We start from the raw sequence: 26,117 nt of genomic DNA, 5'->3' as shown, positions 1-26,117 counted from the left end.
GCGTTTGAGCTGGTTTAGTCTGTTTTCAGCAAGTTGTCTGTTATCTGGCATTTGTGGCTTTTCTCTAAATGGCAATGGCATCTCCAAATGTCCCGTTTCCGTCTGTGTTATGCCTTGCTCAAGCTTCTGGAGGAATATTAAATCCTCTGATACAGTCTTTTTGTTTCTGTCCGTCTCCTTGAAATCTCTTTCCAGAGCAAGTATTGCATCTGCTGGAGTGGAGTGAGGGATTTCTTTAACTGTGACTCTGAGGCAGAGGCTGCTGTCTATATCCGATTCATTGCAAAGCGCTGCGTTGCCTACTATGCTCCATCCTAAGTCCGTGCGAATAGCATAGGGCTCACCATCTTTTCCTAAGATTATTTGTTTAGGTGCAAGAGCCCTGGGACAGGTGTAACCTATAAGGAGACCCACTTCGCAACTGAGGAGTGGAGGGATCTCATCTACAATAGGCAGTAAATGACTCCACTGTTTGGCTGTTTCACATGTGGGTATGTGTTCCCTGTTAGCAGGTAAGCATGCCATGGGGAGCTTTATGACTGTGGCTGAGTTGTAACCTCTCACCAAGAGATCAGACACCCTTCCACTACTTACGACAGCATTTTTACCCATCATGGTAGTCAATCTCAGTTTTACTGGACAAACATCTGCCTGCAGCTCCTGCGTTACATCCTGATCCACAAAGACAGCATCGCTCTGAGTGTCTAATAATGCATAGACCAATTTTTCCTTGAGTGGATTGGTGGTGGTTGACAGCCATCATTGAGGTCCTGACGGTCTGTTCTGATCTGGCAACATTAAGTGACATGGCTGTTGCTGTTTCAGGTGAGTTACCTTGATTTGCATTCTCCGTACTCCCATGTGTTTGTCTTTGCAAACCGTTACTGTAGTTTTCATCATGAAGACACACAGGATGTCTCTTTGTGCAGGTTTCGCACGTGAGGCGGCGTCTGCAGTCCTTAGCACTGTGTCCTTGTTTCAGACAGCCATAACAAAGTTTATTGTCTCTCACATATTTCTTTCTATTTTCTAGAGACATCTTTAAGAAGTCTGGGCATTTGTGAAGCTGATGGGCGTGCTGGCACAACGTGCATGGACAACTGTTAAGTGTCTTTGTTATTGTCCGTTTGTCACTTTGTACAGTTGCATTTGTGATAAATACACCTGCTTTATTCCCACTGATTACCCTAGTACTCCTTTTATCAATATTTGTTTCAGTGCGGCGAAGTGCGTGAATGGAGGTGACTGGGTTGCAAGCAACTTCTGCTTCTAAGGAAGGAAGCAAAATCACAAAAACTTGGAAACTCACCACCCTCCATCAAAGTTTTTGTTACCTGTCTATTCCATCTTGCATTTATCCAGTCCGGTAGTTTGTGCAACAATCTCTGGACTGCACCTTTGGCCAATTCGCTAGCTTCTCTCTAAATGCCTTTTGTATCATGAAAGGTTGACCGTATCTTTGGTTTAGTTTATCCCAAGCATCTTTGTATGCTTCTTCATCGTTTCTGAAGAAAGTTCCTTCAAGACATTGCGAGCCGACCCAGTTACATATCTTCTTAAATAGTACATTTTATCTGCCGCTGAGAGGCCCTTTCGTTCAATCAGGGACATGAATGTTGATTTCCACTCTATGAAATTTATTGGATCACCACTAAACACTGTTGGTTCTGGCGTGGGAAGTTTGTTCATTTTTATGCTGTCTTGCACTGCTTGTGCTAGCTCAGAGACATCCGAGTGAGCTGTTTGCACAGGAATGAAGGGGAGAGCTGGTGTGGGCTGTTTGGGTGTGAAGTTTGGGCTAACTGGTTCGCCTTTTATTGACTGTTCATCCCCCACCAGTGATAACTCTGTATCATATGCTTCCAACCTGGCTCGAGCTGCTTTTACTTCCTTCTGCGCTCTTAAGCGTTCCAGCTCTGAATTTTGCGCCGCCATTTGTTCCTTGTGCTCCTCCTCTAGAGCCTTTATCCTTTCTCTTTGTCTTTGTTCCTCTAATACAACCTCATATTCTGCCTCTTTTGCTGCTAATTCCGCTGCTGCTTCGGCTCGCTTTGCGGTAAGCTGTGAAGCTGAGGATCGTTGGCTGTGGTTTGATGCCGCGGTCGAGCCATATATGGACAAGGCGTAGTCACGCTGTAAAAGTCCACGTAAACGAGTTCTTTCACGCTCTGCATCAAAATCTCCATCAACACCACTTATTCCCTCCAGAATTATTCTTACAACTTCATGAGATACTGCTTCACATGCATCAATCTTTCTCCTTATGTCAGATGGTGGTGCCACTTGGTTTCTCATTTCTGAATAGAACATCAATATATTGTTTTTCCTTTGTTCCATTATGTCTGCAAGTTCTGACATCTCTTCGTCTGTGATATCTGTCTTTAGCTTTTCTCTTGTTTCTCGTACTTGCATTTTCCATTGTTCATAAAGAGTTGTTAGTCTCCTTTCCTTTTGGCTCAATTCTTCCTTTCGGTATGTTAGCATCCTTTCAGTTTGTACTTTAACTCTTTCAGAACGTCTTGGTAAGTCTGACATGCTTTGAGCTTTTTCTTGAAGCTCACTTAACATTTGTTCTTTGCATGTGATTGGATCTTTAATGTATTGTTGTGAACTTGCAATCTGTTCATTTGTGACCGTTTGACTTAGTGATGCAGCTTGCACATCTTCCATTTGAGCCCCTTTCGATCCGTTTCGTCTTCTGACCAACGTCGCGGGTATTACCTTAAACCACGTAGTTCAGCGGGAGGCGGCGGTCAAGCTCTTACTGTAGCAGTCAATATTGAGAAGGCCAGAACTGATGGTCAAATGATGATTTATTGAAGCCGTCCGTGTCATCAACCAACGTAAGAGCTAAGCAAGAGCAGATACCAATAATTACAATCACATGCACCATCATGCACAGCACCTTACGTTAGCATATTTCTTTCCCTTAACATAACAAATCACGTCTTTTCTCACAAACATTACAAGTTGCTCAAATATACTTTAGTCATAGTTACAAACCTTGTTCCCTTATCAACTGATGCTAGATTTGTTGCTTTTAACTTTTTCGGTTGTCCTTTTCTCTGCGTTCCCACTGAGCCTCTCCTGCTTTACCTCGCGTCTTCTGTCTTATCTCAAGCTCAGTTCCGTTACCGTACTTCCGCTCACAAAGGGGTTATCAAAATAAGAGCGGGTAACATTACATTAATGTAAATCTTACGTTTTTTGGTCTTTACATTGCTGTTCTGCACAACTTTTAGTGTATTGATTATTTATTGCAGGGTGGCCGAAGAAGTAAACATTCAAAAACTCACGCAATCATAAAAACTATTTACTGGGAACAACACAGTGGTGTGAAACACTAGAAACAATATGAATGTTTCTGTACAGAAAATGAGAACTGACTCCCATTAGGCCCTCCTATAAAACCCAGAATAGACTGATGGAGCCATTTATTCAGAAAAGACTCCTTCTTTACAGCTGGACCTTGACACGCCGGGTTCACCTCTCGTAGCAATTTCTTATTCACATGGCCACGGGCTGCTCCCTGGGGTGCAGGAATAATGACTTCCAGACCTGCTTAGCGAACCTGAGTTGTTGCGATTATTCGGCCAGGTTACTTCATCCCACATTTATATTACCTGCTGATGACGGGAAACGCAGCCTGCCAACTAGGTGGCGAATAAACTACAAACGTATTCATCTTTAAATGTGGACAAAAAAATGTCACACTCTCATTTTTGGGTGTAGGATATTATTCTTATGAATGACAGTGGAGATTCTAGATAAGATACTTCAGCTCCCATATTTGGCTATAAAGTGACCGTGTTAACAAACTGTTATTCAATCTAAAAATATATTATATATTAATTCAATTTGTTCAGTAAATTGGATGAAAAAAACAACAAGAATCTAACATTATGTGTTTAGTGTTTATGTCCTCACATTTTTCTGTAGTCTGTATTAAACTGAAAGTCTGCACTTCAACTGCATCTCAGATGTTTTGTTTAAAATTAATTGTGATTAAATGTGTAGAACCAAGATTAGAAAAAAAGTTGTCTGTCCAGTTATTTATGGACATAACTGTATGTAACTTTTTACTCTTCCTTCTACAACAACTTTATTTTATGTATAATTGCACAATTGCTGCCATCATGACGTCACACTGTGCTGCCTCTGACACTGAAGAAATATTAGTGTCCACTAAAATAGCGTCCATTACACATATATTCTGCAGCACTAACCAGTTCGTCTTGGAGGTAGAATGTAAAGAATCGTCCTCTCCCCTCCTGAACAGTTCTCAGTGCGGCTCCTCTTCCTCCACAGGAACTGCAAATTCTTCTCCTTCAGATCCCACTTGTTATAACTTGTCTGGGGGAATCAGGGGTGTGATGAGCATGATATAAGGCTGCATACATATATCATGGGAGCCCATGTGTATTATGTGTATTTATTGTCTAATAATAATTTTGCTCGCAGATTTGAATTGTCGTTGCGAAGTGAGAAAGATTCTTGTGAGTCTTGTGTTTTTCGTATGAATAAAAAAGACAGAAATGTACCTCCACAGGACTCCCAGGACCGAACCACAGGGCACGTTCCCACACACAGTTATGGAGAACCTGGAGAAAAACAGTCCTTCTTAACTAAGTGTAATTACACATGTCTGGAGATTCTGTATTTAAGTTAGATTTTAAGCAAAACTTCTTTACGTTTAGTTAAGAATATACCTCGAACCCGCCTATCGTGCCGAAATTACGTTTCAGTGCGGTTTCGTGATCTGCTTTCGGTTTTGTTTTCACACGCCAGGGTGCGGCTGGATGTCGTCTCAGAGCATAACAGTAAGATATTTTTTATACTTTTACTTTTATAACATGAAAGATATTCACTGGTCTCGTCATAACCTTCTTATTCAGTGTATTTATTTTACCTGAAGATTTTACTAGCGGTGGCTTTTTACATTTACATTTACAGCATTTATCAGATGCCCTTATCCAGAGCGACTTACAATCAGTAGTTACAGGGACAGTCCCCCTGGAGACACTCAGGGTTAAGTGTCTTGCTCAGGGACACAATGGTAGTAAGTGGGATTTGAACCTGGGTCTTCTGGTTCATAGGCGAGTGTGTTACCCACTAGGCTACTACCACCCTTTTTAGATTCGTATTTTGCGAGTTTCTTTTTATTCACAGAATTATTATTATATTATTGAATAAAGTATACATATGGGCGCTATTAAAGGGAAAAGTGGGGACGGTTGAAAAACTCACGTTTACTTCAGCTTCTTATTTTAATCGGAATAATTTTCCCAGGTACACATCTACAGATCTGTAAAATATATGCTAATTGTGGTACTTAAATAATAAACACACGACCACAAAAATGGTTTTACAGACTTTTATCTGCACGGATGTCAGGAGCTTCACATAAAAACCGGACTGAAATGTTTCCTGGTTGAAGAGAGATCAGGCAAAAAACATTTCAGGAATTACACAGTTTCCCCAGCAGATGGCGACATCTATACACACTGCAACACTGAACCAAGCAACAATACACATGTACCATAATAATATATTTACAGGTTATACCAAACAGCCAGGCTGCTGTTTATTACCAAGATTTCTATCTGAACCAAGACACTGAAATTGTAGAAAACTTTTCTGCACCTTTAACCTCATCTTCTAGGCCCAGATTCTGTCTCTTCTTAATAAATTAATAAAGGGTTGTGTGGCAAATGACAAAATCTTTTCCCAGTAACCTCACTGTGCTGCCTTCATCTTTCATTATGTCTGTAGCTAACGCTTCACCGGTTTGACCAGTTTGGCCGGTTTGATAACATTTCCTACCCTGCGATCTGGTGTGTTGAAAGACCGGATCACATTTATACTTATTCAAACCAAGCCATGTTGTGCGACCGTTGATGTAATTTTAGGGGCAGAGCTTCATGGTGGTTTTGTTGGGCCACGGCCACCTCTGATCAAAGCCCCCTGTCTTGTTCATTATAGTAGTGGTGCCACTTCACCAAAAATACTGGGCCAGGTTCACAAATGCTGTTAAATATTCAACAAATGCTTACAAAACTGCTGCCCTTCACCCTTAAACACAGATGCAGGAATCAGATGTACAGGATGCCTGGAGTTAGAAAAGAAGATCTGATGTCAGCTTCATCCAACAGGAAGAGCAATCTTCCAAACATGAAGAGTGTCTGTGTGATTCTTCTGATTGTTCACTGGACAACTAAATGCAGAGCAGGTACCTTCACTAAGAAATGTCTGGATACTGGGCCACTGCCATATTTTACACAAAAGTGGCCTAAAAGCTCAATAACGCTTTGTGGGCTTCACAGATTATGCTGTAAGCAAATTAGGCTGTGAGTGTCGCAAAAAGAATAAAAAGAGTCTGACAAATTGTTCTGATGTATTGGTTCTCATTGGCTATTCAGCTTAATCAGCAGTATTTTTCACTCACTTTATATCATGCACACTTGTATATGTAAATTTAATCACATAATTTCAGAAGGAAGCAGAGCTTTTTTATTCTTTGGACCTTCTATATCCATGGTCATTGATCACGATGGGCAGACTCCACAGGTTCTCTTGTCCAAGTCACGTTCTACTTGGTTTTATTATAACTTTGAGGAATAGCCTGTGTCCATATGGGTGGAGTCACACCAATCATGCCAGGGTTGGTCCAGACCTTATCAAAGGCTTCATATAGTATATATGTGAGCTTGTATTTCTAATTCACAGAATTCATATTCAGTGAGTAAAATTTAATGATTTATTTATGTGTTCAGATAAGTTTCAGGTTGTTGGTCCAGCTGGGCCTGTTGTTGCTGTAGTTGGTGAAGACCTGATCCTGCCCTGTTCCCTCAAACCCAACAGCAGTGCTGTGGACATGAGAGTGGAGTGGTCACTCGCTGACTCGGATGATGTGGTGCATCTTTATGAAGAAGGTTCTGATGATCTACAGAAACAGATTCCATCTTATAAACAGAGGACCACGCTGTTCAGAGAGGAACTGAAGAGAGGAAATGCTTCATTAAAACTCTCACGTGTGGCACTTTTTGATGAAAATATATACAAATGTTTAATTGACTCAAAAAACTGGTTTGATGATGTTTCATTCCAGGTCATAATTGTAGGTGAGTATCATACATCTCCATTGAGATGATTGGCACATGTGAGCTGGTTCTGTTCTTAAAATGTAAAGGTATTACGGTCTTTCTCATTTCTCTTCAGCTGTGGGAACAAAACCAGTTGTCTCTGCAGAGGGACACAGGGATGGACGGGTCAGTCTAGTGTGTGAATCTACAGGCTGGAATCCAGCGCCTGAAGTCGAGTGGCTGGACAGTGAAGGGAAGATTCTTCCTGCTGAACCTACAGAGTCACACAGGGTCACTGAGGGCTTCAGTGTCAAACGCCGGGTGACAGTCGAGGAAGGAGACACTCACAAAAACATCAGTTTAATCTGCAGAGTTTCATCCCACAAACATACAAAAGAAGAGCAGATTCATGTCCCTCGTAAGTACTGAGTACAGAGTCCTCCTCATAAACTTTATTCATTCTTCTGGTTGTTTATTTTCTGGGACATCCTGTTGTTCACCATGTTCTTGTCCATGCTGGAATAACATCAGTGTGGATATATCAGTGGAGGAGGGTTAATATTGTTAAAGTGATCAGCAACCGTCGACACAAATGTTGCTTAATGTACTTTTGCTGGAAATCAATGCATTATCATGCTAAGCTGCAATTAACCATTTTTTCTGACACCATTAGACAGTGTAAATAGAAACACAATTACTGTAACACACCAGAACCCTGTAGTGGGAGTTTAATATACAGTACATAACTCCACATGTGTTCATTCATAGTTTTGATGCCTTCAGTGAGAATCTACCAATGTAAATGGTCCTGAAAACATTGAATGAGAAGGTGTGTCAAAATGTTTGGCCTGTACTGTAGTAGGATTTATCTCTAGGTTTAAGTGGAAACATATATGGAAAGAAATATACACAGTCATGATAAACGCTAATACAAAATTATACATTTTGATAACAGAACATTATTAACATAAAAAATAAGTGTGATGAGCACTCTTGTACTCTTCATATTAAATTACATTTAGATCTCATGAATCAATTTTTCACACCAAGCACAGCCCAACCACAAATATGGATTAAAAACATGAAATGATCTTAACAAAATGTTGCAAATTGTTAAACTGGAAATTGAAAAATTAAACATTAAATACTGAGCCATACCAGTCTTTTTGTCATGTGGCAGGAGTGTCTGAAAAGATGCACGTTGCTGTTCAGACCAGCATTTTAAAATGTCCTTGAAATTCCCTGCTAAACTAGAAATAACACATTTATGGCCTTGTTTGTTGGTTGAAACAGATTTGTGTGCTACAGGTCATGTTCAGCTGTTAGAGAAGTTTATTGTATTTAGTATAAAAGTTGGATGTGTGTAACTTGCTCTGTATGTTGTAGGTGCTCATCACTGGAAGAACCTCCTATGTGTTTTTATACCTCTGGCTGTTATTGTGGCTGTTATTGGATTTCTTTTACAAAAAGGTAATTATTTACCTGTTTAATATTTAGATCTTACCTGAGATAAGTACAACCCCTCCATGTCCTGAGTGTTTATATTCCACTGGGACTGTGGTCTGTCACCTACCCTGAAGTCCATGAAGTGGTCATTATCTTTACATTATAGGACCTCATCTCCTCCATTGTTACTGCTGATCAGTACTTGTGTGTCTGGCCACATGGTCCAGGGTCTGCAGCAATTCAGCAGGAGATCCAGCACCCAGTCATCAAGGGTGCTGGTGTTGTTAAGGATTTCTTTATTATATAGGTTCTTGGTGTTTAATTGTGCAGGTATTGTTTTCCTTGATCACATTACATTGTCAACATTGCTTTTCCTGAAATTCAAGAAATAAAGTTGTATCTATATGTAAACTATGATTTAAAATATGAATGTATTTATTTTATTCCACCAGAGGAGAAAATCAAGACAACAGTCATGTCAACCCATAAAGCCAATATGAAGAAACAATTTCAGAAGATTGTCAAAGACAAAGAAAGCGCCCTTGAGAGAATTTACACAGAACTCTACTTCACAGAGGGAGATGGTGATGAGGTGAATGAGGGAAACATTGGAGCATCACACAGCAGAAGAACACAAGACAACGTCATCAACTGCAGCAACATCTTTAAATCTTCACCTGGAAGAGAGAAAAAGATCAGAACTGTGGTGACCAAGGGTCTGTCTGGAATTGGAAAATCTGTGTCTGTTCAGAAAGTTCTTCTCGACTGGGCAGAAGGAAAAGCAGATAAAGACGTAGATTTCATGTTTGTCCTTCCTTTCAGTGAAATGAATTTGATGAAAGATGAGCAGTACAGTCTTTATCAACTTCTGCTTCACCACCATCCTGCAATCAAAGACCTGAAAAGGTATCTCAAGATGTTGGATTATTACAAGATTGTTCTCATCTTTGATGGTCTGGATGAAAACAGACTTCAGCTGCAGTTTGAAGACAACAAGAAACTTTGTGATACGACAGAAACCTCATCAGTAGAGACGCTGATAACAAACATCATTCAGAAGAACCTGCTGCCTTTTGCTCTCATCTGGATAACCTCACGCCCAGCAGCAGCTCAGAAGATCCCTTCTAGCTACATCCACAGATGGACAGAAATACAAGGGTTTAGTGACACAGAGAAGGAGGAGAACTTTAGGAAGAGAATCAGTGATGAGACTCAAGCCGACAAGATCATCTCTCACATTCAGACATCAGGGAGTCTCTACACCATGTGTTATAGACCCATCTTCTGCTGGATTTCAGCCACTGTACTTCAGGACATGCTGCTCCAAGAAGACAGTACAGAAATCCCCAGAACTCTGACTGAGATCTTCATTCACTTCCTGATCATCCAGACCAAGAAGAATCAGCAGCAGAATTGTGATGAGAGGAATGGAGCAAACAGACAGGAGCTCCTGCAGTCAGATAAAGACGTCATTCTGAAATGGTCTAAACTGGCTTTTACACAGCTGGGGAAGAGGAACCTGTGGTTTTATGAAGAAGACCTGACAGAGTGTGATATAGACATCACCAATGCCCCAGTGAATTCTGGGATCTTTATGGAAGTGTCTGTGTTTCATGAAAAGAAGGTCTTCAGCTTTGTTCATGAGATTATCCAGGAGTTTCTTGCTGCGTTCTATGTGTTTTACTGCTATATGAGCAGGAACATGGAACCACTGGAGTCTTTTCTCACAGAACAGAACAGGATCTCACCAGATGACTTGCTGAATGCTGCTGTAGATAAATACTTACAGAGTGAGAACAGACATCTGGATCTTTTCCTGCATTTTCTTCTGGGAATCTCACTGGAGTCCAACCAGAAACTCCTAAAAGATCTACTGCCCCAAACAGAGAGCAGCTCAGAGAGTCAGAAGAACAAAGATACTGATAACAGCAGAACTACAGTCTCCACTGAAACAGGCAGGAATTTCTTATTTGGGATGTTTGGAATGAAAGACGCTTCACTGCGTGAGGAGACTGATCACTACTTGAGATCAGGTGAACTTTCTCCTGCCCACTGCTCAGTACTGGCCTGCATGATTCTGGTATCAGAGGATGTGCTGGAGGAGTTTGACCTGCAGGAGTACAGGACAGATAATGAAGGTCATCACAGACTGATCATGGCACTGAGGAACTGCAGAAAGGCTCGGTGAGTTCCTGACTTTCTGAAATATTATGATGGTGGTCAGTCAGCCCAAATCTCTCCCACTAGAAAGGTCTCCTTTTCCTGCCTAATTTTACATATTGATGACTTTTCTCCTTTTGGCTAATTGACCTTCCATTGACCTGCCCAGGCGGCAGTGTGTAGGGATGGTATCTTGTTCAAGGCACCTCAGTGCCACCTGGCTGACTGGCAGTTTTCATCTTGTCATGAGGGCAGCTTCCTTCAGCACAAGACTCCTAATTGCCCTTTTAATAAAGAGACATACAGGGTTTTCCAGCATTACTGGAGGAGATTATGTTAAGATAATTAGGATCTGTGTCCTACTGGCTGCTATATACAACTGTCCAGGAGAAAGAGAATTGCCATCACATTCCTGCTGATGTAATTGTGTTGTGCTGGCTGAAATGTGAAATGTACATTTTATTCACTTTTATGATGTACGGTCAGGTGTAACAATGAACCGTGCAGTGCAGATTACTTGCTGTTTATTTTGCTGTAATTTTTTTATGTGATGTGTGTGTGTTTGCATGTTTGTGTTTGTTGAGGTTGAAGTTTATTGTCATATGTACAAAGTACAGCATACAGAGCACAATGAAATTCTTACTTGAAAACCTCTCCCACGTAGACAGAACATAGAACATGATACCTAGAAGACATAGAAGACAAAGGAAGGAAAAGAAACATAATCTAAAACACAATGAGACAGCACTACACACACACATGCACACTCACACATTGGACCTCATTTTTATATATTTGGGAGTTAAAATCACGATCTGCCAAGTTAGGTGTGTGATTCAGGTGTACCTGTACTGATCCGTGCATAGCACATGTCCATCTTACTAAATCCAGCGCCTGAAAACAGTGTGATTTACATGGCCACACCCTAAAACTTTGTGAAATGAAGGAATGGAAGGTGGCAAAGAAGAGGACGTGTTTCTGTGGAAATTGATGTCCAATGTATAGAAGACTTTCTCTAATATCACTATTGCACTGAAAGCTCAAAAAGAATGTTAATTTATTCAGGTCTAGAGGAATAAAACGGTAATACTTGGCCACTTAAAATGCGGTCTAAAAAAAACTTGCCGAACTTCAGCCGATCTACTGTATGAAGATGCCGTTTACACTAGTAATGTGTTTACATTTACATTTACATTTACGTTTACAGCATTTGGCAGACGGCCTTATCCAGAGCGACTTACAACGTGCATTCAAGTTACCATCTATGAAGAGATCAATTCCGGGTCGCTAGGACCCCCAACTATGAATACAATCTTTTTATTCACTCTGTTGTAGATTCTGTACACAAGTTCGACAATAAGAAAAGTTACAATTTAATCTAAATATATTTTAAAGAGGAAGGTCTTGAGCTGTCGTTGTTTAGGTTGAGGTTTATTGTCATATGTACAAAGTACAGTGTACAGAGCACAATGAAATTCTTACTTGAAAACCTCTCCCATGTAGACAGAACATAGAGCATGATACATAGAAGACATAGAAGACAAAGTGCAGCAGCAAAAAATAAATAAGTCACAGAAGGGTGAATATATCTAAGTTGCATAAAAAAGTGATTGAGCATAATTTAAGTGACAGTGCAGTGCATACTATGTGTTGTATAGCCTGATGGCACTGGGGTAGAAACTGTCCCAGAATCGTGATGTGTGTGTGTGAATTTTCCTGAGTCTCTTGCCTGATGGCTGGGGTCCTTCAGGATGCTCTTTGTTTTCCTGAGACAGCGTGTGGTGTAAATGTCCATTATTGCTGGGAGTCGTGTGCCAGGACGCAATACTGCCCGTGAGGATGGACTCCACAGCGCACCTGTAGAAGCTGGTGAGGACAGAGGTGGATACCCCAGCCTTCTTTAGGCGTCTGAGGAAGTGGAGTCTTTGGTGGGCTTTTTTGGTGACCGCTGCTGTGTGTTCTGAGGACTTGAGGTCAGCACTGAGGGTGACCCCAAGGAGCCTGAAGCTGCTGACCCTCTCCACAGCACCTCCTCCCATGTAGATAGGAAGATGAGCTGTACTCTGCCTCCTAAAATCCAAAACCATCTCCTTGGTTTTACTGACATTGAGAGAGAGGTTGTTCTCCTGACACCACTCTACCAAGAGTCTCACCTCCTCTCTGTAGGCCGTCTCGTTGCTGTTGTTGGAGCTGTGTCTGGACACACAGTCATGTGTAAACAGGGAGTACAGCATTGGGCTCAGAACACTTCCCTGTGGCGTTCCAGTGTTGAGGATCATTGTGGTGGAGGTGTTTTTGCCGATCCTCACATGCTGCGGTCTGTTGGTGAGAAGGTCCAGAACCCAGTTGCACAGAGTGGCACTGAGTCCCAGCTCCCGCAGCTTCTGGATCAGCGAGCGACAGTGAGTGGACTGACGCCGCTCTCACCGCCACGTTCTACAACTGCCTCCGGGAGGCGGTAAAGGACGTGATGGTAAACCGCGATTGGGGGGACACTCTGGACAGTATAATCACGCTGGCCACGTCCATTGACAGGCATCTCGCCGAGCGCGGCCACGAGCGGCGTAACCCCGCCCCTTCCGATTATGCTCCGGCAGCACGCCAATCTGACGCCCCGACGGCTCCGTCCCCCCGAGGTTTCGACGAACCCATGCAGCTGGGCCGAACTCGACCCCCGATCACTCCACAGGAACGCAGACACCGAGAAAACCTCGGACTATGCTACTACTGTGGAGGTCGGAATCATTTTAGCGCCGGCTGCCCCAACCGGCGAATCCCACCACAACCGGCGGAAAACTCCCCCGCTCACCCAAGGTTTGTAGCCCCCTGGTGAGCACCAAATCCCCCCCCTGCTCCGCCATCCGCTGCACCCAAACCCGGCCGACATCAGGGACAAGCTCTAGTGGACTTCTGGGCGGCCATGAATCTGATGGATATTGACTTGGCCACCCGACTCCAGCTCCCGGTCACCTGGTGCGATCCACCACGCGCAATCATGGGATTGGATGGAAGCCCGTTGGGTTCGGGTCGGGTCCTGTTCCAGACTGAACCCCTACTCACCTACCTCAAACCCAACCATGTCGAAAACATGACCTTTTACCTGACCACGACTCCCCATGACCCCATCGTGCTGGGCTACCCCTGGCTGACCACCCACAAACCCCACATCGACTGGACCAAGAGCCAAATTAAACAGTGGGGACGCCAATGCTTCTGCCACAAACCCCAACAGGCCACACCAACGAACCGCTCTCGTCCCCAGAACATCTCTGCAGTACAACTCGGCCACGCCCCTTGACCAATGCCATGTTGCCTAACCAAGCCCATGTCCCCGGTCCAAAGGGAACGAGACCACGCCTCCATGCAGCCACATGCCCCTGTCAAAGCCAGCCCCTCGTCCACCCTGCTCCACCTTGACCAAACCATGGCGTCCCCGACTGTTACCATGACCTCGCCCCTGTGTTCGACAAGGACAGGGCCGCAGAACTGCCCCCGCACCGACCCTACGATTTGCCGATCGATCTGCTCCCTGGGGCCTTACCCCCGCGGGGCCGTCTATACTCCCTCTCACTCCCGGAACGGAGGGCAATGGACGAATAAATCTCAGTGTCCCTGTCCAGTGGCATCATCCGCCCTTCCACCTCTCCAGCTGCCGCTCCATTCTTCTTTGTGGGGAAGAAGGATGGGGGCCTACGACCCTGTATTGACTACCGCAAACTAAACGCGGTAACCAAGAAGAACCGGTACCCCCTTCCACTCCTGAACACCGCCTTTGAACTCCTGTCGGGGGCCACTATCTTTACCAAACTGGACCTCCGAAACGCATACCACCTCGTTTGGATACGGGAAAAAAAACCGTCTGTTCGTCAAGTTAGAAAAGAGCACCTTCCACGCCACTGAAATCTCCTTCCTGGGATTCCACATCAGTCCACAAGGAATTGCCATGGATCCGGTCAAAACCACCGCAGTCACTGAGTGGCCTGTGCACACCACCATCCGACACCTCAAACAATTTCTGGGATTCGCTAACTTCTACCGCAGATTCATCCGTAACTTCAGCAAGGTGGCCCAACCCATGACTTCCCTCCTCAAGAACAAACCCACAACCCTCCGATGGAACCCCCTGGCTCAGCAGGCATTCACCAAGCTGAAGCAACTTTTCACCACGGCTCCCATCCTAGTCCACCCGGACCCCCAGCTCCCCTTCACGGTAGAAGTCGACGCATCCAGTCTCAACGTAACCCTCGAGACAACAAATTACACCCCTGCTCATTCTTCTCCCTTAGGCTAAACCCGGCCGAACAAAACTATTCTTGCTATTTACCTAGACAACTCGCAGCTCTCTCCTTCTACAACAGCCCGCAACTTTGGCGTAACAATAGACAACCGACTCTCCTTCTCGGCTCACATCAGCAATCTTTCCCGCTCATGTAGGTTCCTTCTCTACAATATCAGACGAATCCGCCCTTATCTGTCAACCCAGGCCACCCAACTACTGGTTCAGTCCTTAGTAACCTCACGACTGGACTACTGCAACTCCCTTCTAGCTGGTCTACCTCTATGTACCATCCGACCTCTACAACTCATGCAAAATGCAGCAGCACGACTGATCTTCAACCTTCCCAAATTCTCCCACACCACCTCTCTGCTACGCTCCCTCCACTGGCTCCCAGTAGCTGCACGCATCAGGTTCAAAATACTGTTGCTGGCCTACAAAGCCAAACAAGGATTAGCACCATCCTACCTCACAGCCCTTATTACACCTCGCACTGCACCTCGTATACTCCGAGCCTCCAGTACTGCTCGCCTAGTCCCTCCATCTCTGAAGGTAAAAGGAAAACATTAATTTAGACTCTTCTCCGTCTTGACCCCTCTGTGGTGGAATGAACTCCCCCTTGATGTCAGAACAGCTCAGTCACTGAGTACCTTACAACGTACCTGAGTACGTTGTAAGTTGCTCTGGATAAGGGCGTCTGCCAAATGCCGTAAATGTAAATGACGTTGGGAACAGGGAACTCTTAGCCATCAGATTAGCGCTAGAGGAATGGCGCCACTGGCTGGAGGGAGTGGTCCACCGATTCCTGGTGTTAACCGACCACAAGAATCTGGTCTACCTACAGAACGCACAAAGCCTCAACCCACGGCAAGCCCGCTGGGCCATGTTTTTCACCCGCTTCAACTTCACAGTATCTTATCTCCCCGGCACCAAAAACGCGAAGGCAGATGCACTATCACGCCGATATGTCCCGGAGGCTGAGGACAATCAGCCCTCACCCATCCTCTCACAACCCTTCCTCCTGGCCCCTGTGCACTGGACCCTCATGCAGGAAGTCACTGCTGATCACACACTCCACCCCCCACCTCTAACCACGCCTCCCAACCTCACGTACGTCTCACCCCCTCTCTGTCCGTGTGTCCTACAATGGGGGCATGACACACCACTGGCCGGACACCCTGAAAGGCAGCGCACCCTAACCAACATTCGCCACACGTTTTGGTGGCCGGACCTGGCTGCCGATGTACAGGCCGATGTGCCGATGTCCCTTCCGCATCACCCGCCGCATCAACCCTGCAACCCTGTGGCTTATCAGCTATTCCTCGCACCCTCCGCGTCAGTCCAGTCTTCCACGTCTCCCACCTCCGCAAAGTTCACTCGTACCCCCTGCCACCGTCTCCGCGGCGCATCGACGGATTGCTCGCCTGGGTTCTTCACCGGGATACACCACTGGCTGGGATATCCTGGATCCGGTCCTACTCCTAGAGTTCCATGACTGCCATCCAGATCTGCCGAGCCCTTCAGGAGCCGGGCCTAGGAGGGGGGGCTCTGTCATGGCCAACACGCATCCAGCCCACCAGAGAGCGCCAGACCAGCCAGGAAGACCATGACCCGGAAGAAGAAACGGAAGCGTTTCCACCCAACTACTGGTTCAGTCCTTAGTAACCTCACGACTGGACAACTGCAACTCCCTTCTAGCTGGTCTACCTCTATGTACCATCCGACCTCTACTACTCATACAAAATGCAGCAGCACGACTGATCTTCAACCTTCCCAAATTCTCACACACCACTGCCGAAGGGGGGGCTCTGTCATGGCCAACACACATCCAGCCCACCAGAGAGCACCAGACCAGCCAGGAAGACCATGACCTGGAAGAGGAAACGGAAGCATGCAGCATCAAGTATAAAAGTCGGGTGACCCCGAGGAGACGCTGCACGCTCTTAGTATGAAATTATTCATTCGAGACGCTCGCTTCCTTAAATCACGACCTAGATCTGTTGACCCATGAATAACGACCTTCGCCTGCCCCCGACTCAGAGAATTGCTTGATCCTTGAAATCCATGTTCCTCCCGTCCCGCCCACATTCCCGGACAGTCCTGAAACCCGCCGTCTTCCTATTCTCTTCTGCCCCGGTAACCCCCACAGATCCCGACTTCACTTCCCGCCACGCTGCAGTGCGTCCACTGCTTCCTCCACGTCCCCATTCCCCGCCAGTCTCTCCCCCACAGACCAAACATCCCCAATCGTCCTCCCCAGCCCCTAGCATGTCTGCAAATGCGTCACAGAACTCACCGTGTGACAGAAATCAATACAGGAATGTTTTAAGTGAAATGAAAGTGAAGAGATTGTCATTGTGATACACAGCACAGCACACGGTGATGCAACGAAATGTGTCCTCTGCTTTTAACCATCACCCTTGGTGAGCAGTGAGCAGCCATGACAGGAGCCGGGGAGCAGTGTGTGGAGACGGTGCTTTGCTCAGTGGCACCTCAGTGGCACCTTGGTGGATCGGGATTCAAACCTTCTGATTATGGGGGCTTCCTTAACTGCTAGGCCACCACTGCCCCTTATATATCATGAAATCATGTGTCTGTGGGTTGTAATGTGTGTGTTTAATTGGTGTGTGTGTGCTTGAATGTGTATGTTTGTACATTTTTGTGTGTGTGTGTGTGTGTGTGTGTGTTGTTTTGCTGTCTTAAAATAACTGGAGTTGAATGCCAAGTTCTGCACAAAGAAAATGATAAAAAGAAACATAAACTAAAACACACAATCATACAGCACTACACACACACAATGATAAAGTACTACACACACACGTCACAACACACACACAAAGAGACAGCATTACACACACACACACAAGGAGACAACACTTTACTACCTGTTGACCAATGTTTTGCAAGGTTAAAGTGTAAGTGTATGTATGTGTGTGTGTGTGTGTGTGTATATGTGTATCATAATCAGATGTATTATTATGTTTCTCCCAGGCTGCGTGGTTGTTCCCTCACAGATACCAGCTGTTCAGTTCTGTCCTCAGTTCTCACATCAAACTCCTCAAGTCTGAGAAAACTGGACCTGAGTAACAATAATCTGCAGAATTCAGGAGTGAAACGTCTCTCTACAGGACTGGAGCATCCAAACTGTAAACTGGAGACACTACAGTGAGTGTTAATATCAGTACTGGATGTTGTGCTGTGTGTGTGTGTGTGTGTGTATTATGTTTATTTATAGAACATTTAGAACAACAGTTGAACTAAAGTGCTGCACAAAGAACGTGAGAAAAAGAAACACAAAATAAAGCACACAATGATTCAGCATCACAAACACTTTTTAGTATCTTTTAACCAACGTTTTGCAACGTTAAATCCATAAGTGTGTGTCCACTGTGTGCTGTGTGTGCATGTGTGTGTGTGTTTCGTGTTTAAGTTAAATTGTTTATTTATAGAACATTGTAAATAACAGATAAACCCAAAGATCTACAGAAAGAAAGTGAGAGAAAAAAAAACACAAATTAAAACACTACAGCAGTACACACACACTACAGTACACACACACACACAATGAGACAGCACTACACAGACGTTTTAGTGCCTATTAACCAGCCTGCTGCATTGTTTTAATCCATAAGTGTGTATATATTTGTGTGTCTGTGTTTAGTCTGTGTGTTTGGTTGGGTGGGTTTGTTCATGTGTGTTTATTTGGGTTTGTTTGTGTGTGTGTGTACTTGTGTGTGTATGAGTGTGTGTGAGGTGTTTATTTATAGAACTTACAAAACAAAAGGAGTTGAACCCAAAGTGTTGCACAAAAAAATGAAAAAGAAAACAGTTAAAACACACAGTAATACTGCACTACACTACACACAGACACACACATACACACACACACAAAACAAACTTCTTAGTGCCTGTTAACATTTTTTCATCCAAAACTGTGTGTGTGTTCTTGTGTGTGTGTCTGTGTGTGTGTGTGTGTGTGTGTGTGTGTTCTTGTGTGCTGTGTGTGTGTGTGTGTGTGTGTGTACAGGTATATGTGTATAATAATCAGATGTATTATTATATTTCTCCCAGGCTGCAGCGTTGTTCCCTCACAGATACCAGCTGTTCAGTTCTGTCCTCAGTTCTCACATCAAACTCCTCAAGTCTGAGAGAACTGGACCTGAGTAACAATAATCTGCAGAATTCAGGAGTGAAACGTCTCTCTACAGCACTGGAGCATCCAAACTGTAAACTGGAGACACTACAGTGAGTGTTAATATCAGTACTGGATGTTGTGCTGTGTGTGTGTGTGTGTGTGTGTGTGTGTGTGTGTGTGTGTGTGTGTGTGTGTGTGTGTGTGTTATTATGTTTATTTATAGAACATTTAGAACAACAGTTGAACCCAAAGTTCTGCACAAAGAAAGTGAGAAAAATAAACACAAATAAAACACACAATGTTACAGCACTACACACACTTTTTAGTACCTGTTAGCCATAATTCTGCAAGGTTTAATGTGTGTGTGTGTATGTGTGTGTACATGTATATGGGTATTATAATCAGATGTATTATTATGTTTCTCCCAGGCTGCAGCGTTGTTCCCTCACAAATACCAGCTGTTCAGTTCTGTACTCAGTTCTCACATCAAACTCCTCAAGTCTGAGAGAACTGGACCTGAGTGACAATAATCTGCAGGATTCAGGAGTGAAACTTCTCTCTACAGCACTGAAGCATCCAGACTGTAAACTGGAGACACTACAGTGAGTGTTGATATCAGTACTGGATGTTGTGCTGTGTGTGTGTATGTATGTGTGTGTGTGTGTGTGTGTGTGTTTCATGTTTAAGTTAAATTGTGTTTATTTATAGAACCTTGAAAAAACAGATAAACCCAAAGATCTACAGAAAGAAAGTGAGAAAAAAAAAACACACAAATTAAAACACTACAGTATTACACACACACTACAGTACACACACACAATGAGACAGCACTACACAGACTTTTAGTGCCTATTAACCAGCGTGCTGCATCGTTTTAATCCGTAAGTGTGTATATATTTGTGTGTCTGTGTTTAGTCTGTGTGTTTGGTTGGGAGGGTTTGTTCATGTGTGTTTATTTGGGTTTGTTTGTGTGTGTGTGTGTGTGTGTGTATTGTGTGTGTATGAGTGTGTGTGTGAGGTGTTTATTTATAGAATTTACAAAACAACAGGAGTTGAACCCGAAGTGCTGCACAAAAAATGAAAAAGAAAATAATTAATACACACAGTAATACTGCACTACACTACACACAGACACACACATACACACACACTAAACAAATTTCTTAGTGCCTGTTAACATGTTTTCATCCAAAACTGTCTGTGTGCTGTGTGTGTAAGTGTGTGTGTGTGTGTGTGTGTGTGTGTGTGTGTGTGTGTGTGTGTGTGTGTGTGTGTGTGTGTGTGCGTGTTTGTGTGTACAGGTATAAGTGTGTAATAATCAGATGTATTATTATGTTTCTCCCAGGCTGCGTGGTTGTTCCCTCACAGATACCAGCTGTTCAGTTCTGTCCTCAGTTCTCACATCAAACTCCTCAAGTCTGAGAAAACTGGACCTGAGTAACAATAAACTGCAGGATTCAGGAGTGGAACTTCTCTCTACAGCACTGGAGCATCCAAACTGTAAACTGGAGACACTACAGTGAGTGTTGATCTCAGTACTGGATGTGGTGCTGTGTGTGTGTGTGTGTGTGTGTGTGTGTGTGTGTGTGTGTTTTATGTTTAAGTTAAATTGTGTTTATTTTTAGAACATTGAAAACAACAGATAAACCAAAATATCTACAGAAAGAAAGTGAGAAAAAATAAATAAAACTAAAACACACACAACTACACACTACAGTACACACACACAATGAGACAGCACTATACAGACTTGTTAGTGCCTATTAACCAGCGTTTTAATCTGTAAATGTGCACTACACTACACACAGACACACACACTAAACGAGCTTCTTAGTGCCTGTTAACAGACACTCTGCAATGTTTTCATCCAAAACTGTGTGTGTGTGTGTGTTTATATCTAGAGTTGAATGAATTTCTGCAAGAAAGTGTGAAAAAGTAACACAAAATAAAACACACAATGCCGCAGCACTACACACACACTATACAGGGTTTGTGTGTTTGCATGTTTAATCTGTGTGTGTGGTTGGGTGTGTTTTGTGCCTGTGTATTTATGTGCTTGCGTGTGTATTTGGGGTATTTTGTGTATTTTATAGGATCCAAACTGTAAACTGTAGTGTTGATATCAGTACAGGATAATAGCAGATTGTATGTGTGTAAATTAAAGTAATAAGTAAATTATTAGATTAATGTGTTGATCATCACAATTCATTTGGTGCGGCAAGGGTGGCCAAGCAGTTAAGGAATCAGGTTGTGGTTTCAAATTCCAAACTGTCAAGGTGCCACTAGGTACCTTTGAGTAAAGTACCACCCCCGAACACTGCTCCTGGGTCGGTTTATTACTTTCACTTTCACATATTTTAATTCCCAATTCCTCACAACTGGACTGAGATAACCAAGAATATACTTTTATAATAAAAATCTGGTTCAGTGTTTTTCATTCTTGTAATTACTGTAAATATATAGTTCAGGAAACAAAATGCAGCCTTACAGACTACGTCCATAAATATATTTGGTGAAATAGAGAAATGCTCTTTAGAATACATATTAATACGTGAATCAAGTTTATGTATAAGAACTTCATACATTTTATCCTGCTCTTATCTTTCAGAACTGATCATGGCAATTTGGTAAGAAGGACAAGGCAGTAGCATCAGTCTACTTTACCCAGTCGGGATACCCTGGATGGAAACTCTGAAAATGAAACCCTGTGTGGGAATGGAACCCAGCCTGATACAGAAACATCAAACTAAGTAGCACAGCACCCTCAAAACTACGATGAAGTGTGTAAAACTTGCCAGACAGGTTGATCTGCCAAGGGAACCCCAACCAGCACTGGCCAAAAGAGGAAGAAGATGAGGATTGCTTAGTATGGTCATCTATATTTCAGTGGCAGTTCAATAATATTTCTGTCAGGTCCATATGTATTTGGACACTGATATAAATTTAGTTTTTATACCTGTTTAATGAAATATGTTCCAATTATAATTATATAATGGACATGATATGAAGACTCTTGGCTTAAATTTTAGGAGGTTTAGGAGTGAGTGGTGAAATGTAGAGTTTGGAACATCCTAAGAAAACAGAACAAAACAAAAAGCAGTTGTGAAATCAGCAATGCAAAAAAAAAAACTGGGCGTCCACGACAGACGGAATACCTGGGCATCCACGACAGTGAAACCCCTTCAGCCAACCAAGTGAACCACATTGTCCAGCATGCAGACATATCAATATCCATGTCCAGAGGCGCCCTGAAAATGTGTTTGCATGGATCAGATGAACCGATGGCCACACTTCTTACTGGTGTTTTGTACAAATGCAGAAATGAAGACACTGACGAAATATTAGTGTCCACTAAAATGTGTCCATTAAACATTGATTCTGCAGTACTGTAGCATGCAGTGTTTTACTAGCGCCACCAACTGGCCAACTAGTGCTGCCAAAGAGCCAAGAGTCGGATATCCGATGTGAAGGATATGGAATAAACTCTCGCTCAGCTTTCCATATTAAATACTCAGATTTTATGTGGATGGTTGTAGTCTGTGTCCTGCTGTCATGCAGGAACACGAATTAACAGATAAAACATGGAGAGCGATGAATGAGGCGTCATAGTGCGATTCGTCTCTTCATACACGCACACATGCTAAGAAACACGAAAATAGTAACACAAAATACGTACTCATAAACCTGAGTACGTACAAAATTTCCTTATGAAATGTTATGCCTGGATCCTTCGTTATTACAGCTATACACTCGTACATCCAGAGAAGCGTGGTTGAATGAGGTTGGAACCATGTCCAAACATGACGCCCTTATCCAGAGCAACTTAAAGTCAGTAGTTACAGGGACAGTTCCCCCCTGGAGACAGTCAGGGTTAAGTGTCTTGCTCAGGGACACAATGGTAGTAAGTGGGATTTGAACCTGGGTCTACTGGTTCACAGGCGAGTGTGTTACCCACTAACACACCAGATAATAAACTGATAATAATGAAACATTATTAATACTAATAATCAAACGTCAATGAGACGTCCAGCCTTGTTGGAAACAAACACAACTAGGTTCTAATCCCAAAAAAACAATAGTGTCCTCTGTGTGCTGTGACATGTCAAATACTTTTTGCCAATTAGGCTAAGCCCCGCCCCCCCAGAATCGTGACAGATATCAAACTGAGCGACTGAGAAGCTCGCACTGAACCTGAACAGCAACATGAAAAAGAGGCCACACAGTCCAACTTTCAAGAAAAAGGCGTCCGTTATCAGCAATCAAAAAATTCTGTTTCTCCACTTTCCCCACTTGCTGGCTTTCTTTTCTAATCCTCAGGATTAATATTCAGCGACTTGCAGGAAGACAAAGAAGGGATTTTTGAAAATGATCATGGCAGATCATGTTCTGGGAGGGCCTGTCCATGAATAAGCAGATATGGTTTTCATTTCGGATTTCTGGTTTTTGAAATGCAAATTTTTAATAAAATGTGTCATACATTTGTTTAGAGTGGCCTTCTTTATTTTTTTCTTTAAATGTACTGATACATGCCTTTTTGTCTGACCATTTTCTTCCACATTGCGGCTTTGTTGTCTTTTCAGTTGTGGGTCTTTCTATTAACTCTGATTTCTATTAACTCTGATTGCCTTCCTAGATTAATGGTCATTTGGTTGACTGCTATTATCAGACTGTGAACCTGTTAACTTTAATTCTACTATATGCAGAATGCGATCTTTCTAATTCTGCTATAGGGTGGTAGTAGTAACACACTAACACACTAGTGGATAACACACTCACCTAATATCCAGGTTCAAACCCCACTTACTATCATTGTGTCCCTGAGCAAGACACTTAACCCACAGTGTCTCCACTGTCCCTGTAACTACTGATTGTAAGTCGCTCTGATGAATGCTGTAAATGTGAACGCTATCTAGTGCAGCTATAGCATCAGACACTGCTGTGCCTCAAGTATCCAGGACAAGAAGAATCCTCACCAAATGTGTCCAGAATGGTAAGAGTATTGGATGATGGGTTTTCACCTTCGGTGATGGTGTGTCTGTATGCAATTCTTCTTTTTCTCTATGGGATCTCTATATCCAGAGCAGGACCTCATTCATTACCGCTTCACATAGGTAGTATGTCTGTAGTATATGTGTGTTGAATTAAAACATATTAGAAATATTTTATTTATAACTTTACTTTATAATCCTTTACTTACATGGAAAACTGATATAAACTTTAACAGATCAGAACATAGATAGCATAACGTTCAAACTGTAAAATTGTACACATTTATCCACCAAATGGATAAAATTTGATGCTTCCTACTGGTCCCAAAAAAGTTTGCACAAGGGAAATAAAGGCTGAAAAAGCTTAAAAGTGTCAAAAGATTTAGCTGGCAAGTAGTTATAAAGTAATCAAATTATAAAGTAATCAAAAGATTCAGATAACAATGCTAGCATGCTAACATCACAAATGCTAACAGGGCGTGGCAAAGATGCGTCACATTAAATTTGGTGACGTTTAGAGCATATTAATAAATTAGCATCCACCTTAACATCCACTGTGATAAATTAGAAGACTCACTAAGAACAGCATTCCTGTCTATACTAGACTCAGTTGGAGTTGACCAACATATAACAGGACCTACTCATGAAGGTGGTCACACGCTCGATCTTGTACTGACCTTTTTAAATATAGAAGACATAGTTAGTAATTCTTCCGCAATCTGAAATGATCTCAGATAATTTCCTCATCGCTTTTAAAAAATGTCTCAGACACAATAAACTCAACTCCACTCGTTATAGAGACAAACGGACAATTACATCAAGTATGGCACAGAGGTTTATTAATACCTTACCAGATTTATCAACGCTGATAAACTCACCGTCAGACCCCGCGGAACTCGACCAAGCAACCAAATGTCTAGAATTAACACTGCGTAGTACGTTAGATATAGTCGCTCCCCTCAAAAGGAAGATATTAAGAGATAAAAACTTAATTCCTTGGTATAATGATCACATGCGCTTGCTTATGGAGACTGCCCGGAAATTAGAACTTAAATGGCGTCGAAGTAAATTAAACGTATTCCGAATAGCATGGAAGGAGAGCCTACTTAACTATAAGAAGGTTCTTAGCGCAGCTCAATTGACGTATCTGTCCTCATTAATAGACAAAAACAAAAATAATCCCAGATTCCTTTTTAACACTATAGCCAAACTAACCAGGAATAAGACAGAAATGGATACTACCACTCAATATCATCATAGTAGCGATGGTTTTATGAATTTCTTTAATACTAAAATAGTTACAAATAGAGATAAGATTAAAAGCACAACAAATAGCTCCGCCGATATTTCTATGGAAAATAAATAGCTGACCACCGATTAGAACGCTTCAACCTTATTAAAGAGCATGAACTAATTAAACTAATCTTGTCGTCAAATCAATGTACTTGCGCTTTGGATCCGCTTCCTACAAGGTTCCTTAAACAAGTACCACCCGATATTATAAATCCTATCATCAAAATGATTAACTCGACGCTTAGCACTGGCCACGTACCAAGTTCCATTAGACCCCTGATTAAAAAGCCTGCTCTTGATCGCAGTCATCATTCAAATTATAGACCAATATCCAACCTTCCGTTTATAGCAAAAATCTCAGAAAAAGTCGTAGCCAAGCAGCTGAGCGCATACCTAGACAGTAACAATATCCATGACGTATATCAATTGAGATTTAGATCTTATCATAGCACTGAGACAGTGATGATTAAAATGGTTAATGACATGTTGTTGGCCTCTGATCAGGGACTCATCTCGCTGCTTGTCCTGCTTGATCTGAGTGCAGCGTTTGTCACTATCGATCACGCTATTCTCCTTGCCAGGTTAGAGAATGTTGTTGGGATTAAGGGAACAGCCCTATCTGACCGATCGGTATCAGAATGTGGACACCAATAGTGATTCGTCTTCACATAGTAAAGTATAGTTTGGTGTTCTACAAGGTCCGTTACTTTTTTCCCTATACATGTTACCTTTAGGTG

The 26,117-nt window shown here is 42.8% G+C and overlaps 2 protein-coding genes across 9 annotated transcripts; one reads left to right on the top strand and one right to left on the bottom strand.

Moving 5' to 3' along the window:
* Positions 1-1,365: 1,365 nt before the first annotated feature.
* On the bottom strand, positions 1,366-3,246 carry LOC114803149 (uncharacterized). The gene is made up of 2 exons (XM_029002517.1): positions 3,004-3,246; positions 1,366-2,850 (listed from the first exon to the last, which is right to left on the bottom strand). Exon 2 carries the CDS (start codon positions 2,668-2,670, stop codon positions 1,465-1,467), a length of 1,206 nt encoding a protein of 401 aa, XP_028858350.1. The 5' UTR covers positions 2,671-2,850; positions 3,004-3,246; the 3' UTR covers positions 1,366-1,464.
* Positions 3,247-4,769: 1,523 nt separating this feature from the next.
* LOC114803129 (NACHT, LRR and PYD domains-containing protein 3-like) lies at positions 4,770-22,261 on the top strand. Of its 8 annotated transcripts, XM_029002488.1 has the most exons (12): positions 4,770-4,820; positions 6,084-6,229; positions 6,774-7,121; positions 7,219-7,500; positions 8,469-8,552; positions 8,981-9,462; positions 9,925-10,712; positions 17,956-18,129; positions 19,036-19,209; positions 19,528-19,701; positions 20,445-20,618; positions 21,708-22,261. In XM_029002488.1, exons 2-12 carry the CDS (start codon positions 6,097-6,099, stop codon positions 21,745-21,747), a joined length of 2,853 nt encoding a protein of 950 aa, XP_028858321.1. In that variant the 5' UTR covers positions 4,770-4,820; positions 6,084-6,096; the 3' UTR covers positions 21,748-22,261. The 8 variants fall into 8 exon arrangements, with proteins under 8 accessions (XP_028858321.1, XP_028858318.1, XP_028858315.1 ...); XM_029002485.1 differs by having other exon boundaries at positions 6,862-7,121; positions 8,981-10,712; XM_029002482.1 differs by having other exon boundaries at positions 8,981-10,712.
* Positions 22,262-26,117: the final 3,856 nt, after the last annotated feature.

The sequence above is a fragment of the Denticeps clupeoides genome, chromosome 14 (assembly GCF_900700375.1).
Source record: "Denticeps clupeoides chromosome 14, fDenClu1.1, whole genome shotgun sequence".
In the NCBI taxonomy this organism is placed as follows: Eukaryota; Metazoa; Chordata; class Actinopteri; order Clupeiformes; family Denticipitidae; genus Denticeps; species Denticeps clupeoides.
The sequence above is the reverse complement of the archived record's forward strand: the minus strand, read 5'-3'. Positions and strand labels throughout refer to the sequence as shown.